The sequence below is a fragment of the Glycine max genome, chromosome 1, assembly GCF_000004515.6.
Source record: "Glycine max cultivar Williams 82 chromosome 1, Glycine_max_v4.0, whole genome shotgun sequence".
In the NCBI taxonomy this organism is placed as follows: domain Eukaryota; kingdom Viridiplantae; phylum Streptophyta; class Magnoliopsida; order Fabales; family Fabaceae; genus Glycine; species Glycine max.
The window spans coordinates 54247658-54261742 of record NC_016088.4 but is presented as its reverse complement, the minus strand read 5'-3'; the positions used below and the strand labels follow the sequence as shown (position 1 = coordinate 54261742).

At 34.1% G+C, this 14085-nt stretch overlaps 3 protein-coding genes across 3 annotated transcripts; all 3 read left to right on the top strand.

The window, feature by feature from the left end:
* Positions 1–2509: 2509 nt before the first annotated feature.
* LOC100786598 (tubulin alpha-2 chain) lies at positions 2510–4977 on the top strand. The gene is made up of 4 exons (XM_003517321.5): positions 2510–2667; positions 3080–3314; positions 3424–3794; positions 4133–4977. The coding sequence occupies exons 1-4, from the start codon at positions 2575–2577 to the stop codon at positions 4787–4789; spliced, it is 1356 nt and encodes a 451-aa protein (XP_003517369.1). The 5' UTR covers positions 2510–2574; the 3' UTR covers positions 4790–4977.
* Positions 4978–6065: 1088 nt separating this feature from the next.
* Positions 6066–9496, top strand: LOC102669227 (uncharacterized). The gene is made up of 4 exons (XM_026128838.2): positions 6066–6460; positions 6932–7334; positions 7966–8171; positions 8265–9496. The coding sequence occupies exons 1-4, from the start codon at positions 6386–6388 to the stop codon at positions 9054–9056; spliced, it is 1476 nt and encodes a 491-aa protein (XP_025984623.1). The 5' UTR covers positions 6066–6385; the 3' UTR covers positions 9057–9496.
* Positions 9497–11793: 2297 nt separating this feature from the next.
* On the top strand, positions 11794–13486 carry LOC102669011 (uncharacterized). Its single transcript, XM_014776396.3, has 2 exons — positions 11794–12904; positions 13243–13486. The coding sequence occupies exon 1, from the start codon at positions 11989–11991 to the stop codon at positions 12898–12900; it is 912 nt and encodes a 303-aa protein (XP_014631882.3). The 5' UTR covers positions 11794–11988; the 3' UTR covers positions 12901–12904; positions 13243–13486.
* Positions 13487–14085: the final 599 nt, after the last annotated feature.

Genomic DNA, 14085 nt, shown 5'->3' with positions numbered 1-14085 from the left:
CGATTGCTCAGGTATGACCGAATCTTTCCCTCATGAGCGCTTGGTTTTCAAGCAAGGGTGATTCCACTACAAAAAAGTTGCAGTTGTGGAAACGTGAAGGCATGTGGGTCTTGACTATTGATGGAGAAGGCCCATCTCACATGCGGTTCTGAAAAAAATATGGAAAATGGTTCTGTATTAGATTGATGAACCATCCATCTTCTGAAGGATTATGTGGCATCCATCAGAAAAGCGATACAAACGAAGCCTTTGTCACAGGCTCACAGGTTCTATGTAGACATTAAGGTAGGACAGTTTTTTTCTACTTGACTCTAACATAATTGCCTGATCATGCAGCAACTTCAATTATGTTTTCCAAAAACATAGACAAGTCGAATCAATGAAGAGGTAAGAAGAAGCTAGTGCCAAAACCAATCAACATCTAAATATAATATAAATAAAGTTATAGGAAAAATATACCCCTTTAGTATTTTTCCAAGTATTATCCGATGGTTTGAGTAAAGACAAAAAGTATCATCCCATGGAGAAGATATATATTTACCATATCATACATTTGTCAGTCAAATATAGCAAGTTAAGCAATAGCACGGTCAATAGCTTCATAGAAAACTTCAAACTGGTGTGTTTGCTGAGTTAATGACCCTTTAGTTCTCTGAATACATCCCAGAAGAAGAGCATCTGATTCCAACCAACATGCCAAGCACAAACAAGTAGCAAGGGATAAAATTTTTAAAATAGAAAAATGAATGCAAAAATAACTGTTAATGTAGTTTAAATCTAAAGTAGCAGAGATAATAGTAAAATAGAGAGACAAATGCAAGCATAAAATGCAAATGCAGTTAAGATCAAAACATACATTATACACATGGATAAAAGAATATTTCATACGCTGGGATTTTTCAGGCAGAATGTTAGATGGAAAAAGTAAAACCTTTCAAGCCCAAATCACAATGTAATCCATCCATTGTCCATAATACCTACACCTAAAAAAAAAATCCTTTTCATTTCACAATCTGGTAGCGTACATCTTGTTAAGGCTTTTTAATAATTATATATGCTACATAAAGTTTTGCTCAAACGAATCTAAGTAATACTAACTAACAAGCCCTGCAATTGGTGTAAATGCTCGTGTATCTAAGTAAAAACCACTTCTTAAGTTGAACTTAAATGTTCTTGCTAATCTTGTGAGTAATGAGAGAATATCTATTTATTTTATATTATTTGAGTCATGCCATATGATATACAGGTTTTTTTTTCGTGACTTAAATAATATCCTTGACAATAAATCAATGATGACATCAAAGGCAAATCAATAGAAAAAGTTGACTTGAGATGGAAGGAATTCCTTCTTTACATAAAGAATGCATGTATTATTGATATATGTCTCTAATAAAAGGATTCGGGTCCTTTCTATTTTATTTGAAAGAAAAATGACACTTCTTTCTTTTTAGATCATATCTCTTTCTTGAATAGTAAGACATAATTTTGTTGATAAAAGAATGATATATTTTTATATCAAATATAGATTTATCATAATTATAAAATTTACTAGTTATTACATTAATCAAATGGGGCCCTTTCATTTCAAGAAAACCACACACTAGTTGGTTTAATAAAAGGGTATTTCTTAGCTTATAAAAACATTGATAAATAATTCAATTGAACACTTATTCAATAAGTATTTATGATGTAAGAAAGTATATACAACTTATTTTCATAATAAAATAAAATGATCAAAATATTAGTAAAATTGTAATGAATTATTATTTTTTAGCAGTTTCAAACTATTTAAAACTAGATCCAAGAATCTAATCACAAAAATTGTAGGAGATTAAAGATTTAAACCGTATAATTTTTGTTTAGGGGTCACATTAATATTCTAAAAAAAATTCAAGCACCTATTGATCATGTTAAACCTGAAAAAAAAATCTATGGTATAGTTTTAGCAACGTAAAAATTAATATTTTGCATATTATTATAAAATATAGTTATTTGAATTTGAAACAGATGAAAAAACATTAACTTGATTTTGAAAATTGAAACACATTCAAATTTAAATAAAAAATAATCAAACATTAAAGGCATAAATTTTTTATCCAATTATTCAATCATGGTGTAAAAAAAATTATCTAATTATTCAATCATAATTTATAATATATGATAAATTAATTAATTTTAAAATAATTTAGACCAAAATATGTAAATAATAAACTCATAGGAAAATAAATGGTAATAGAAATTCAAATAATAAAACCCAAATAAATAGGTGTAACAGTATGTGCGAATCTTAATTTAGAAGGGTATACGTTAGGACTATCCAGGTGGAGGTGGAAGAGTCACATTGGGCGCGTGAAAAGTGGAGGAAAGTTGGGTAAAATTGGACGGCAATAAAGTTTCATTTGACGTAAAAAGAAAGAGTGCAAGTTAACCGCGGTTAATTTTAAACATCATTGAGTGAGTGACCCAGTCTCCAATATTAATCCGCACTATAAAAGAACGAAAGCAAGCAGAGAAACGGAAGATTCGACCAGAGAAGCGTCTTAATAAACGCTAACCTCTGTACCCTTCGCTAAAATGAGAGAGTGCATTTCCATCCACATTGGCCAGGCCGGAATTCAGGTCGGAAATGCTTGCTGGGAGCTCTATTGCCTCGAGCATGCCATTCAGGTAATAAATCTTTCACATTGCCCTTACTAGATACTAATATTCAAATCTTGAACCATTCTCTGTCACTCCGAATTTCACATTCAATATATCACAATTGCTCATCATTTCACCATAAAATCTAGATCTGTTTCGGATATTACTCATCAAACTACACATAATATGACGTTAGTTCTTTTTTTTTTCTTTTTTAAATAATTTGTTTATAATTCGAATTCTGTGTTGTTTATGGTCAACTCAGCGTTAATCCACTTTGATCTAACGTCCTCCCATGCACAATCTACAGCTATACCTTCGTAACCATCTACGTGCATTCTTTGTAACCAATGTTGCATTTGTTGAGCGTACTAGTTGGAAATTTAAAAAGTTTCTTTGGTTGGAGTGGATGCTGAGCGTTACTGTGTTGTTTTTTTAGGCTGATGGGCAGATGCCAAGTGATAAGACCATTGGTGGAGGTGACGATGCTTTCAACACCTTCTTCAGCGAGACCGGTGCAGGAAAGCACGTGCCTCGTGCAGTTTTCGTAGATCTTGAGCCCACTGTCATTGATGAAGTCAGAACTGGCACATACCGCCAACTCTTCCATCCTGAGCAGCTCATCAGCGGAAAGGAAGATGCTGCAAACAACTTCGCTCGTGGCCACTATACTAGTACTGTTTCTTTCCCCATTTGCACCCATTTCAAAAATTGTGCCTTTTCTTTGATTGTGTAATAAGAAATTAACAATTTTTTTTTTCTTATGGTGATCTCTTAATTCAGTTGGGAAAGAGATAGTTGATCTGTGCTTGGACCGTATCAGAAAGCTTGCGGACAACTGCACTGGTCTCCAAGGTTTTCTGGTTTTCAATGCTGTAGGTGGTGGCACTGGTTCAGGTCTAGGATCCCTTCTCTTGGAACGGCTTTCAGTGGATTATGGCAAGAAATCCAAGCTGGGTTTCACCGTCTATCCTTCACCGCAAGTTTCAACCTCTGTGGTTGAGCCTTACAACAGTGTCCTTTCCACCCATTCCCTTCTGGAACACACTGATGTTGCCGTGCTACTTGACAATGAAGCCATATATGATATTTGCAGGCGTTCCCTTGACATTGATAGACCCACTTACACAAACCTTAATCGCTTAGTTTCTCAGGTTTATGTTTCTTCAACACATAAATTGAAACAAACTCTGCAATATCATTTTATGAGTAAACCATCAATTTAGTCTTTCAAGTATTACCCTATTTGTCAAATAGTCCTTAAATTAATGAAATTATGTAAGTAGTTCCCAAAGTATTGAATATCTATCAATTTAGTCCCTATGTTGACAATATGATACATTTTACTAACATCTAGGGATCAATTTGAAGGATTTTTTAAGACTTGGGAGACTATTTAAGAGAAAAGAGTAAAAATTTAGTGATGAAATTGATGGTTCATTATCGGGTTTTATGACATGTGATCTGACTTTCTTATCATCATATTTTTCAGGTGATATCATCACTGACTGCATCTCTGAGATTTGATGGTGCCTTGAATGTGGATGTTACTGAGTTCCAGACTAACCTGGTACCATATCCGAGGATTCACTTCATGCTTTCATCCTATGCTCCCGTGATTTCAGCAGAGAAGGCATACCATGAACAGCTTTCAGTTGCAGAGATCACAAACAGCGCGTTTGAGCCGTCCTCTATGATGGCCAAGTGCGACCCTCGCCACGGCAAGTACATGGCTTGCTGTCTGATGTACAGAGGCGATGTGGTCCCTAAAGATGTTAATGCAGCCGTAGCCATTATCAAGACCAAGCGCACTATCCAATTTGTTGATTGGTGCCCCACAGGGTTCAAGTGCGGTATCAATTATCAGCCTCCAACTGTTGTTCCAGGGGGAGATCTTGCCAAGGTGCAGAGGGCAGTGTGCATGATCTCCAACTCCACAAGTGTTGCTGAGGTTTTCTCACGCATTGACCACAAATTTGACCTTATGTATGCCAAGAGGGCGTTTGTGCACTGGTATGTTGGTGAGGGCATGGAAGAGGGTGAGTTTTCTGAGGCTCGTGAAGATCTCGCTGCCCTTGAGAAGGATTATGAGGAGGTCGGAGCAGAGGCTACGGAAGGTGATGAAGGCGAGGATGGAGATGAGTATTGATTAAGGACTTTGCATTTTTAGTTACGTTTTCGTGATGGGTTTCTTTTATGTAGTTTCCTTGGCTTTATTTTCTAAGTTGTTGCCATATGCTGCTGTTATTTGCATGAATGGTTTGTCATTTGGTGGAGCTTGCTCTGTTCCAGCACTAAGCAACTTCAATGATATGATTGTGGCTCTTTTAGTTAAAATTGGAATGTTTATGCGCAGTAATTTGATTGTCTTTGTGATTGCGGAGCTTAATTATGCGTGATTGCGTTTGAAAAAATTATAAAAACTTACATCATGCATGGATTGCATTTGAAATCTATAGTTTTATAGCTATTGTTTGTACTATTCTTCTAAAGATTTTTCTTTTTTGAAAGGATTCTCCTAGAGTTTGATCTCAATAATGAGTAATAGAAGTTTGTATTCAAATTTCAAGGACTAAGTTACTTAGATTAAACACAAAGAATAATATAAATAATACCTAAGAAAATGCATTTTAAAAAAAGAACTAAACATAAATATAATTCTATTAAGTATTGTTTAAGTTGTTTTTCAATTAGAATTGGAGTTTAATTTAAGTATAATAAAAGCTTACATTATGTTAGTTATTGAGACGTAGTTCCAGTTCTAAGGACCTAAATGTTATATAAGTTTTGTCATATATTGAATAAATAAATAAAAAAGATTATGCAAGTTATTGAAATGTAATAGTACCGATTCTAATGACCTAATAATTGTTACATAAGTTTTGTCATTTTTAATGAAATCATGGGTTGCACATCACGTGCCGGTACATAAGTAGAGAAGGCATTAGAAAAGGGATTCATTTGTTTAGGCACACCAAGTAAGAAATACTATTATTCATCAAAAATAGTATATAAAGAGAAGAAATGTTAGCTTTGCCAAAAGCGTCGATGTTCTTTTTATAGTGTTGATTATTTAGCCTTGATGGAATTCATGCATATTGCATGTGTCTATTAAAAACTACTGTATTACGAAATTCTAGGGTTTCCCTGGAGAGGGTGCGTCTAGTCTAGAGTAGTAAATTTTTAAATGTAGAATTTCAAGATATTGGAGGAAACTATTCTGCCAACTGCACAGACGCATAGTACATAATTCTAGGGAGATGTGTAAAATGCAAAGCCGAACCTGCATAATTTGTCATATGACAATAAGCGGCCCAATTTAATTTGATTGAATTGAATTATTACCTAATATATTATATACTCAATATATATAATTACAAGTGCAAATGGAACTTTTGCAGGCCTGAAAGCCTTGAATACGTGGTTTGGTAAAGAAAAATGTTTGTTTACAATGATGTAAAAAGTATGATAAAGAAAAATAAGAGATATTAATGAAATATTTAAAATTAGTGTATGTTTGGTAAATAGAAAGAAACACAGGAACTGAGAAATAAAGAGAAAGAAAAAAGCTGTGAATGCTCATGCGGATTCTCAGGGTTTTAATCTCGGAAGCATAGTTGCTGCTTCCCGCTTAGCGTATCCTTGCATTGTAGGTTCTAGCAGTAACACGGACTTATATCCCTCACTGTAAGGAAGGTTTCAGGCAAAATAATCGTTTTCATTTTATTTTTTTTAATTGCAACCTATGGAAGATAAAAACAAGGAACATGAATCCGGTTTCGTTTGTAATCAAGAATCTCAGACAAATAATGAACCTCAGGTATGGAACTCTCGTTTTTCTGATCAATCTTTTGCGGCTTTACAAATTCAGCTTCTTGTGAAGCCTTTTTCTATTTTATTTTTGTTCCCCCTTTCTTTTTTTCCCTGTTTTTTTCTGGCTTAGTTCTTTGTTAATACAATCACAGAATAACAGAGGCTAGATATGAATATCAGTCTTAGGAACGGTGGAAAGAAAAGTAGGAATGCAATTTGAACTAAAAAGAAAATGAAAAGAAAGTAAAGATTGAATAAATTTTTACTTTTAAAAATTCATTTTTTTCCCTCTTTGGCTTCAAAAACACACATTATGATATCTACTACTTTTCTTCTATCTTAGGGTTCTCATCTTTTTAATTGGAATCATATGTAAAGGAGTAGCATGAATACCTCAAATATGAAGAATCATAAAAACCAATTTCAGTTGTTTAAATAGTCCTTTTGAGTTTATTTAGATGAATATGATGATTAACAGCACAACCAAGAGAATGCACAGCCAAATGTGACTGTTGGTCCTATTGCCAAAATTAGTAGTCCCTCACCTTCACATGACAGCATGCCCAACTCAAATCAGCAACAACAACCTCCAATTGTTCAATGGCCTTGTACTCCTCAAAATGCCACAGAACAGTTCTTGACAATGCACTTCCCCACCCAAGCATCACCACCTGGTGCCTTAAATCAATGGCAGCAGTTTCAATATCAGCAGGTATTTGCACAGACAGCATCATCCTTTTGGCAACCGCAACCGCCAGGAGCAAATGTCCCTTCATTCTTTCAGCCCTTTACTGATACTGGCTTTCAAGGAGGACCTTCCTCAACAATACAGACACTACTTCCCAATATGTCTTGCCATTACACATTTCCTGGCTTTCCACGTAATTATGCAACTTTTACTCTTCATATAGCACACAATACTTTATACTGCAGTTATTTTAGAGTTGAATTTGATAGTTATTTTACCAAATAGAATACTATGGGAGTAGGAGTGTTTTTCCCTGCGTTTCTTTCTATTACTAGAGTATATTTGAAATGAATGTATCTGTAATTGAGCATAGTGAATTTTACTAGCTAATACATCATGTTTTATATTATTGTCATCTGGCAAGCACAAATATGACATAGAACGCAGATATATGACAAACATAAGTTAAGGGACGTGACAACAGGGCTATAATATGACATACAAAATTAGTATAAAATTAACATAAAACAAAAATATTACGAAGAGCGTGAGGCATTGTAGACAACTAGACATTATAAATACTATAATTTGTATAATTATTGTGGTATTGTCATTTGTTTTGGCATAAAAAATTAACAAATAAAAGTAAGAAAATTGTAATGTGCAAGTATTAAAGTGTTCAACACGGATATGAGTCCCAAACATGACCAATATTTTGATCTTTGAAGTGTATGCGCTTCCTTTGTTGTCAATGTCAGCTACTGGTTGAGTGCAGTCAACATATAATTTAGGCTATAACATAAAGTTTGATACCTTGTTTACAGATTCTTGGGATCCACCTTCTTACATGGCTCAGTTGTACCAAATGCAGCATCCTTATGTTTTCAGTTTTCCTGGTGCACCTAACTTTTCTTCAGCAACTCCTAAGGTGCCTGATCGCTTAGCTTCTGTAGAGCATTCTTCCCAAAATGGAATTATGAGACCACCTTCAAAACTTTCTCAGAAGCATCAACAACTTTGGGAAGCTCAGGTGAATACTTCTCAGCTCACACTCAAATTATGATCATTATGATTTCTGTTGTCTTGAGTCTTGACTACAGATATGAACAAATATTTCTTGCAGTCAGCGGAGAATGTTAAGCTGTGGAGTGTGATAAATAAATTGCAAGCTGAAGTTTCTGATTACAATGATCGGCTGAAGAAGCTTGAAGAAGAAGTATCCTCGTTCAAAAAGAAAGCAGAAGTGCCCACTAACAAAGTTATTGGGACAATTCCTGTATTAACAGTGCAACCAAAAAAGAGAGGAGGGCCTAAGAGATCATTGGCTTCAGTGGATCCATCATATGAGTCTCACCTCCCAGCTGGCGGTAAAAAGCCTGCACTAAGTAACTATCTGTATCAGAGTAAATCACCCTTTGGAGCAGTTAAATCACCCATTTTTGAAAAAGTTATCCTTAAAAAAGTGGAAAATAAAGAAATAACTACTCGTTCCACTACTACAATGGTGCAGCACGAAAGCAATGTAAACATCTTAAATGCTGTTAAAGATGTGAGCTGCAATACCCAAATTAATCAAAGCAACCCAATTATGTCTGCATGTCAAGGCCAAGTTCCATGTGGAAATGGAGTAAATGTTAATTTTGGAAAGGATCATGACTTGAAAGTAGTCTACTCTGAACCATCACAACCAGATAAAGTTTTGAAAAATAGTAGCATGGGTGTTTCAGCTAAGTCTGTTGGAAATACTGGTAATGGGAATGTTGGGTTGACTTCTTGCGCACCTTCTCAAGACACTGCAAAGGATATGCTAGATGTTGCTCGTCGAAGTTTCTTCCATAATGGCAGTTTCATCCAACAAGGAGGAAACATAACTCCTGGATGGAGTTTGAGTTTTGCAAATGAAGAGGATGCTTAAGAAGATATGGAAGATGCTATGGAAGAATCAGCTAAAGGTGAAAATGAAGTAATGGGGGATGACTCTAGCTCCGCTGCTGAAGAAATTGGTGTACCAAAAGACCTAGGTGGTGGTTGGTTGCCCCATGAATGATGCTATGGCAACTATTCCAAAAGCCAAAGCTATGTCTCCCCTTAACAACTGGTAGTATTTTTACAAGAAATGTCTCATACATCTAGTTCCCTAACAATAGATTTTTAGTATAATGGGATCACTTTGCTCAACTGGGATAATCTTCTAGCCAGGTGAAGGGTCACCAGTCACCAACTTGCCCAGGATTTTTGGTATAGACTATAGAGCAGTATGTAGATTTTTGTTAATATTTGTCATATCATTCAGGAAATTCATGCGGTTGGTCCTTTTGAGTCACTTGTATAGGCTATTTATTACAAAAAAAAAAAAGCGGTTATATTATAATAAAAATTGATTGAAAAGTAGTATATTTGAAAATAAATTAATACAGCACCAGAACTGAAATACCCATTAATATCAAATAATGACTTTTATTTAAAATTGTTTTAGCTACATAGGACTACGGGAAGGAAGAACCACTCGCACGCAGATGCCGATATGAATATTGTACGTATTTTGTAATGTTTTTAAAAGAGAATTAAGAACGCTATCCAATAAATTTAGAATAAAAAAATTACATTATATTTTAAATTTAATATAAAAAATATGCCCAATATGTAGTTTCAAAAAGATTTAATTAAGTTTTTCATACTTAAAATATAATTTATTTTTAAAAAATTACTTAACATTCATTTTTTTCCCAACTACTTAGAAATTTTTTACGTTTCATTTTAATACATGTCGTTTCATGTCATTAATTGTATTTTTGATACCTTGTTCCAGAGATTGTCCTAGACGTGATGACCGTTGCCTCCCGCACCACCACGAACAATTGTTCCTCTTCTTTTTTTTCATTTTTTAAAATAAAAAAAAAAACAAAAATTAATGACATAAAGAAGCATGTGCCTACATGTTTAGTGACCAAGTGTGATGACGTATGTTACATTATCACTTAACGGATGCATATTAATGATATATACGCAAAAAAAATTCAAGTACTTAGGAAGAAAAAAATGAATATTAAGTTTTTTTTTTTTAAAAAAATCATGTTTTAGATATGAAAAACTTAATTAAAATGTTAAAAAACACTGAGAAAGATAAAAAAGAGTGATATTGATTCATCGTGGGACCTATGATCCTCACTCTCACAATTGCTACTTTTACCACCCATGCGGGTGACATTTTTGTTTGTTCCAAAAATATCATTCTCACATACTCATGATTCTATTGACCAAAAGGAAAATTTCATAATGGATTTTATCAATAAAATCATATTTTGGTTGTATAATTTTTTTGCATTTCCACTTATATAAAAACATGTTTCTGTTGTATATTGTTTTACAATTTTTTAATTAATTCGAGATACAAGTTATTTGTTTCAAAGTGATTAAATTATTTGTGATATAGATATCCTATTTAAATTGATATTAAATTAATTAACATACAATTTAGTATTTTTAAGGTAGTCAATATCATAATATAGATTATCTGTTTTAATTAAAATTGAATTAATTAGATAGAAGTTATCATTTATAAAAGTAATTGAATTAATTATGATACTAATTTATATCATGATTAATTTGATTCGAATTAAATATGATAACTTGGGTCATCATTAATTCAAATTGAAATAAAAAATTAATTATACCAAAATTAATTCTATTGCAGTTTAAAAGGTAACTTATATTTAACAAAAAGAAAATATATTTTCATTGTTAAGAGGGATACTAAAAAATTACACAATTCAAACATAACTCCATAAACGATAACTCATATATCTTAAAAATCAAATATTTTCATTTTTTTAATAAAATATTTCGATAAGCTTTAGTTATTTATCACAATAAATGATTTTTTTTAAAGTCAGAATAAATGATATACTGATAGTAATGGGATATTTTTTGAAAATTGGATAAAAAATTCCCAAAAAACATTAACGATATTTTTTGGAATGTTAACTTTTAAATGATAAACCAAATACGATTGATAGTTTTAGCAAGACATTGATATCTTATGTTAACATTTCACTAAATACCTTTATTAATTATGGAACAAAATTATGATCATCGATAGAAGATTAACTCTCATTAAAACTTAATCTTTTTAATATTAATTAAATATTCTTTAAATTTATCCTAATTTTTTTTTTTGACGCGGGGTTCAAATGAAAAAAAAAATCAAAAATAATTTCACATTCTAAAAGTTTTTAAAATAGACTCTCAAAAGAAGAAGAAACTAGATGTTGATTTAAGACGTATATGAACATCTTAGATTATATTATTATATTAATTGAATAGTTTTGTAATTAATGTCATTTTCAGAAGCATATTTAAAGGCTTAGTTTAATAAAAAAAATTGTGTACATTTAGTGCATAAAATTTGTGATCCGGACTTTTTGGTGGAATATGGGAAGTATTGAATTGAAATTCATGACTTTTATAGTTTGACTTTATGAAGCAGTGAGTAGAGAATGGGGATCCCGGGTCATAATCAAATTAATTAAGCCAACATGGAAATTACATATTCAATACCATCCATTTTAGCAAGGATACATAAGTACATCCGAATCTTCCAATTAATCCAACTGTAGAATTAAATTGATTTATAGTAAGTAAGGTCATTCTATATAAAAGGGTAAAAATCTTCCTCTATCCTATCAGAGAATCATTTATAATTTAATATTAAAATGCCACGAATGGGCATTATATTATATTATATGGTATGGTTTGCAATCCTTTCTCTATTAGCACTCTTACCTAAAAGACAAATAACAGGGGTATTTCTAATGCAACTCTCTTCCTCTAGATACAATTGAGAGAGAATGGCCATGGCCACGGGCACCCTTGACCACAAAGCGAAATCGAAACCTCCAAGGCCGAAGAAGCGAATATGTTTTTCATTCGCAGCGTACGCCAGCGACCTCCTTAATTGCCTCAAAGCCTCGAAGGTGGTAATCGACGAAGGACTCTCCGACGCAGAATTCTCAAACATCGAATCCAAATTGAAATTCTCCTTCCCACCGGACCTACGCGCGATCCTCCAACAAGGCCTTCCCGTTTCCCAAGGCTTCCCCAATTGGCGTTCCTCATCGACACAGCAACTCCAAATTCTCCTCAACCTCCCCGCCTCATCGATTCTGCGTCGCGTCTCCAACGGGCCCTTCTGGCCACCTTCGTGGGGTCCAGCACCGCCCGACCCGACCCGACTCATTGCCCGATTGTTGCATGATGCACCGCCGCTCGTTCCGATTTACCGCCATTGTTACATTCCCTCCTCCCCCGACGCGGCCGGGAACCCTGTTTTTTACGTCGACAACGAAGGTGATGTTCGCTTGCTGAGCTTTGATGTGGCGGGGTTTTTTCGGGAGTTTCTGGCGCGGGGGCCGGAGGAGCCGGTGTGGGCGGCAAAGGAGGCGAGGAGGGTGAGGTTCTGGTCGGAGGTGGCGAACGGGCGGTGCGGGGGGTGGTGGTGGTGGGGCGGCGAGAAGGGGGAGCTGGGAGGGTGTCTGGAGAGATTGGTGTGGAAATTACGCGAGGGAGGGTGGACGGAAGAGGAGATAGGGGAGATGATGGCGGTGGAAGAAGAGAACAAGTTGAAATTCAATGACAAAGAGGCAATGGCGTGGCACGTCAGAGTGTTGTCCTTGGTTTTGCTGCGTGGGGGATGGAACAGGGAGGATGTGGTCTATTCCCTGGGTGTCGTTGCTCATCAAGATCAACTCAACGCCTTCTAACCTTGTCACTTCTCATCTCTTTTTCCTTTCTACCTTTTCCCATCCTCTACTATTGCATTCATTTCACCACTCCTTTTTTTAACGTTAGGATCATCATTTTAAATTGCGATTACCATCTTATTAATTTGCCCTAATGATCATAGATCGTAATTTAAAATTATGATTAAGAATACAATAATTTAGAAATATAGAATACATACAGGACAAGATAAATAATAGTACTATTTTTTGTAAACAAAATTTTAAGGGCGATTAAACATAGTTTAATTTCTCAGTTTCCACCTAAAAATAAGTTGATTTATTATTGAAGGAACTAACTAATCCCTCGTTTTCCGCCATCAGAAAGGAACCGAATCACGCGAATTTGCATGGAACATGACAATTGAATTGATTCGCCCTATACGGTAGATGTGCTTCTGTTTCAAGCTTCATTCCTGGACCACAATCAGGCCTTGCATAATATCCAGTATTTTTTTTTCCTGTGAAGGCAAAAACGTTACGCATTTCTCAATTCTGGTGGTTTAATTTTTATTCCTTTACTTAGGTGGTCATGATATTTTTATTTTTATTTTTATGTTTCATGAAATGAAGAATATATACTATAAAATTGTCACGGGTGTAGCCGTGTATTTAGGACAATTGGGCACATTCGGGGAAAAGTCCCGTCTCTAGTTGTTTCTAGAAATGACTTGGGTGATTGCAGTGACGCCAAGCAGAGCATTACGACCGGCCAAAGAAAAATAATCCGTGTTTTGATGCAAATGACAACCCACCCTTTTGGAGTTACTATAGTCTACAGAATTTGAATCCTTAATTACAAGTTAGAACAACTTCACCATTGCTCAATAAACTATACATATTTTGCTCAGTTTTCTTGTTTGTCGCTTTCGATTTTCGTTTAATGACAAGATGATAGCACTTGAGTAACAGTTTTAACTTTTTAAAATTTCAGGTAGTTTAACAATTATCAGCAATTATTCAGGTATTTTTATATAAAGGCAACGAATCAATTATTTTTGTAATTGACAGTAATTATTTTCATTTTAAACTTTCAATATTCATGAAAAAAAATATATTATATATTAAAAAATTTAATTACATAATTAATGTGAGTTAAATTTGGAATGAAAAAAAAGGACATCCTTAAGTTAAATTTGTGTTTTATATAATATTGATTGATCGATT

Coding starts and splice junctions, on each gene's coding strand:
- LOC102669011 (XM_014776396.3), top strand. CDS start 11,989: ATGGCCATGGCCACGGGCACCCTTGACCACAAAGCGAAATCGAAACCT.
- LOC100786598 (XM_003517321.5), top strand. CDS start 2,575: ATGAGAGAGTGCATTTCCATCCACATTGGCCAGGCCGGAATTCAGGTC. Junction 2,668..3,079: donor GCCTCGAGCATGCCATTCAG/GTAATAAATCTT, acceptor TTGTTTTTTTAG/GCTGATGGGCAGATGCCAAG. Junction 3,795..4,132: donor TTAATCGCTTAGTTTCTCAG/GTTTATGTTTCT, acceptor CATATTTTTCAG/GTGATATCATCACTGACTGC.
- LOC102669227 (XM_026128838.2), top strand. CDS start 6,386: ATGGAAGATAAAAACAAGGAACATGAATCCGGTTTCGTTTGTAATCAA. Junction 7,335..7,965: donor CACATTTCCTGGCTTTCCAC/GTAATTATGCAA, acceptor CCTTGTTTACAG/ATTCTTGGGATCCACCTTCT. Junction 8,172..8,264: donor AACAACTTTGGGAAGCTCAG/GTGAATACTTCT, acceptor TATTTCTTGCAG/TCAGCGGAGAATGTTAAGCT.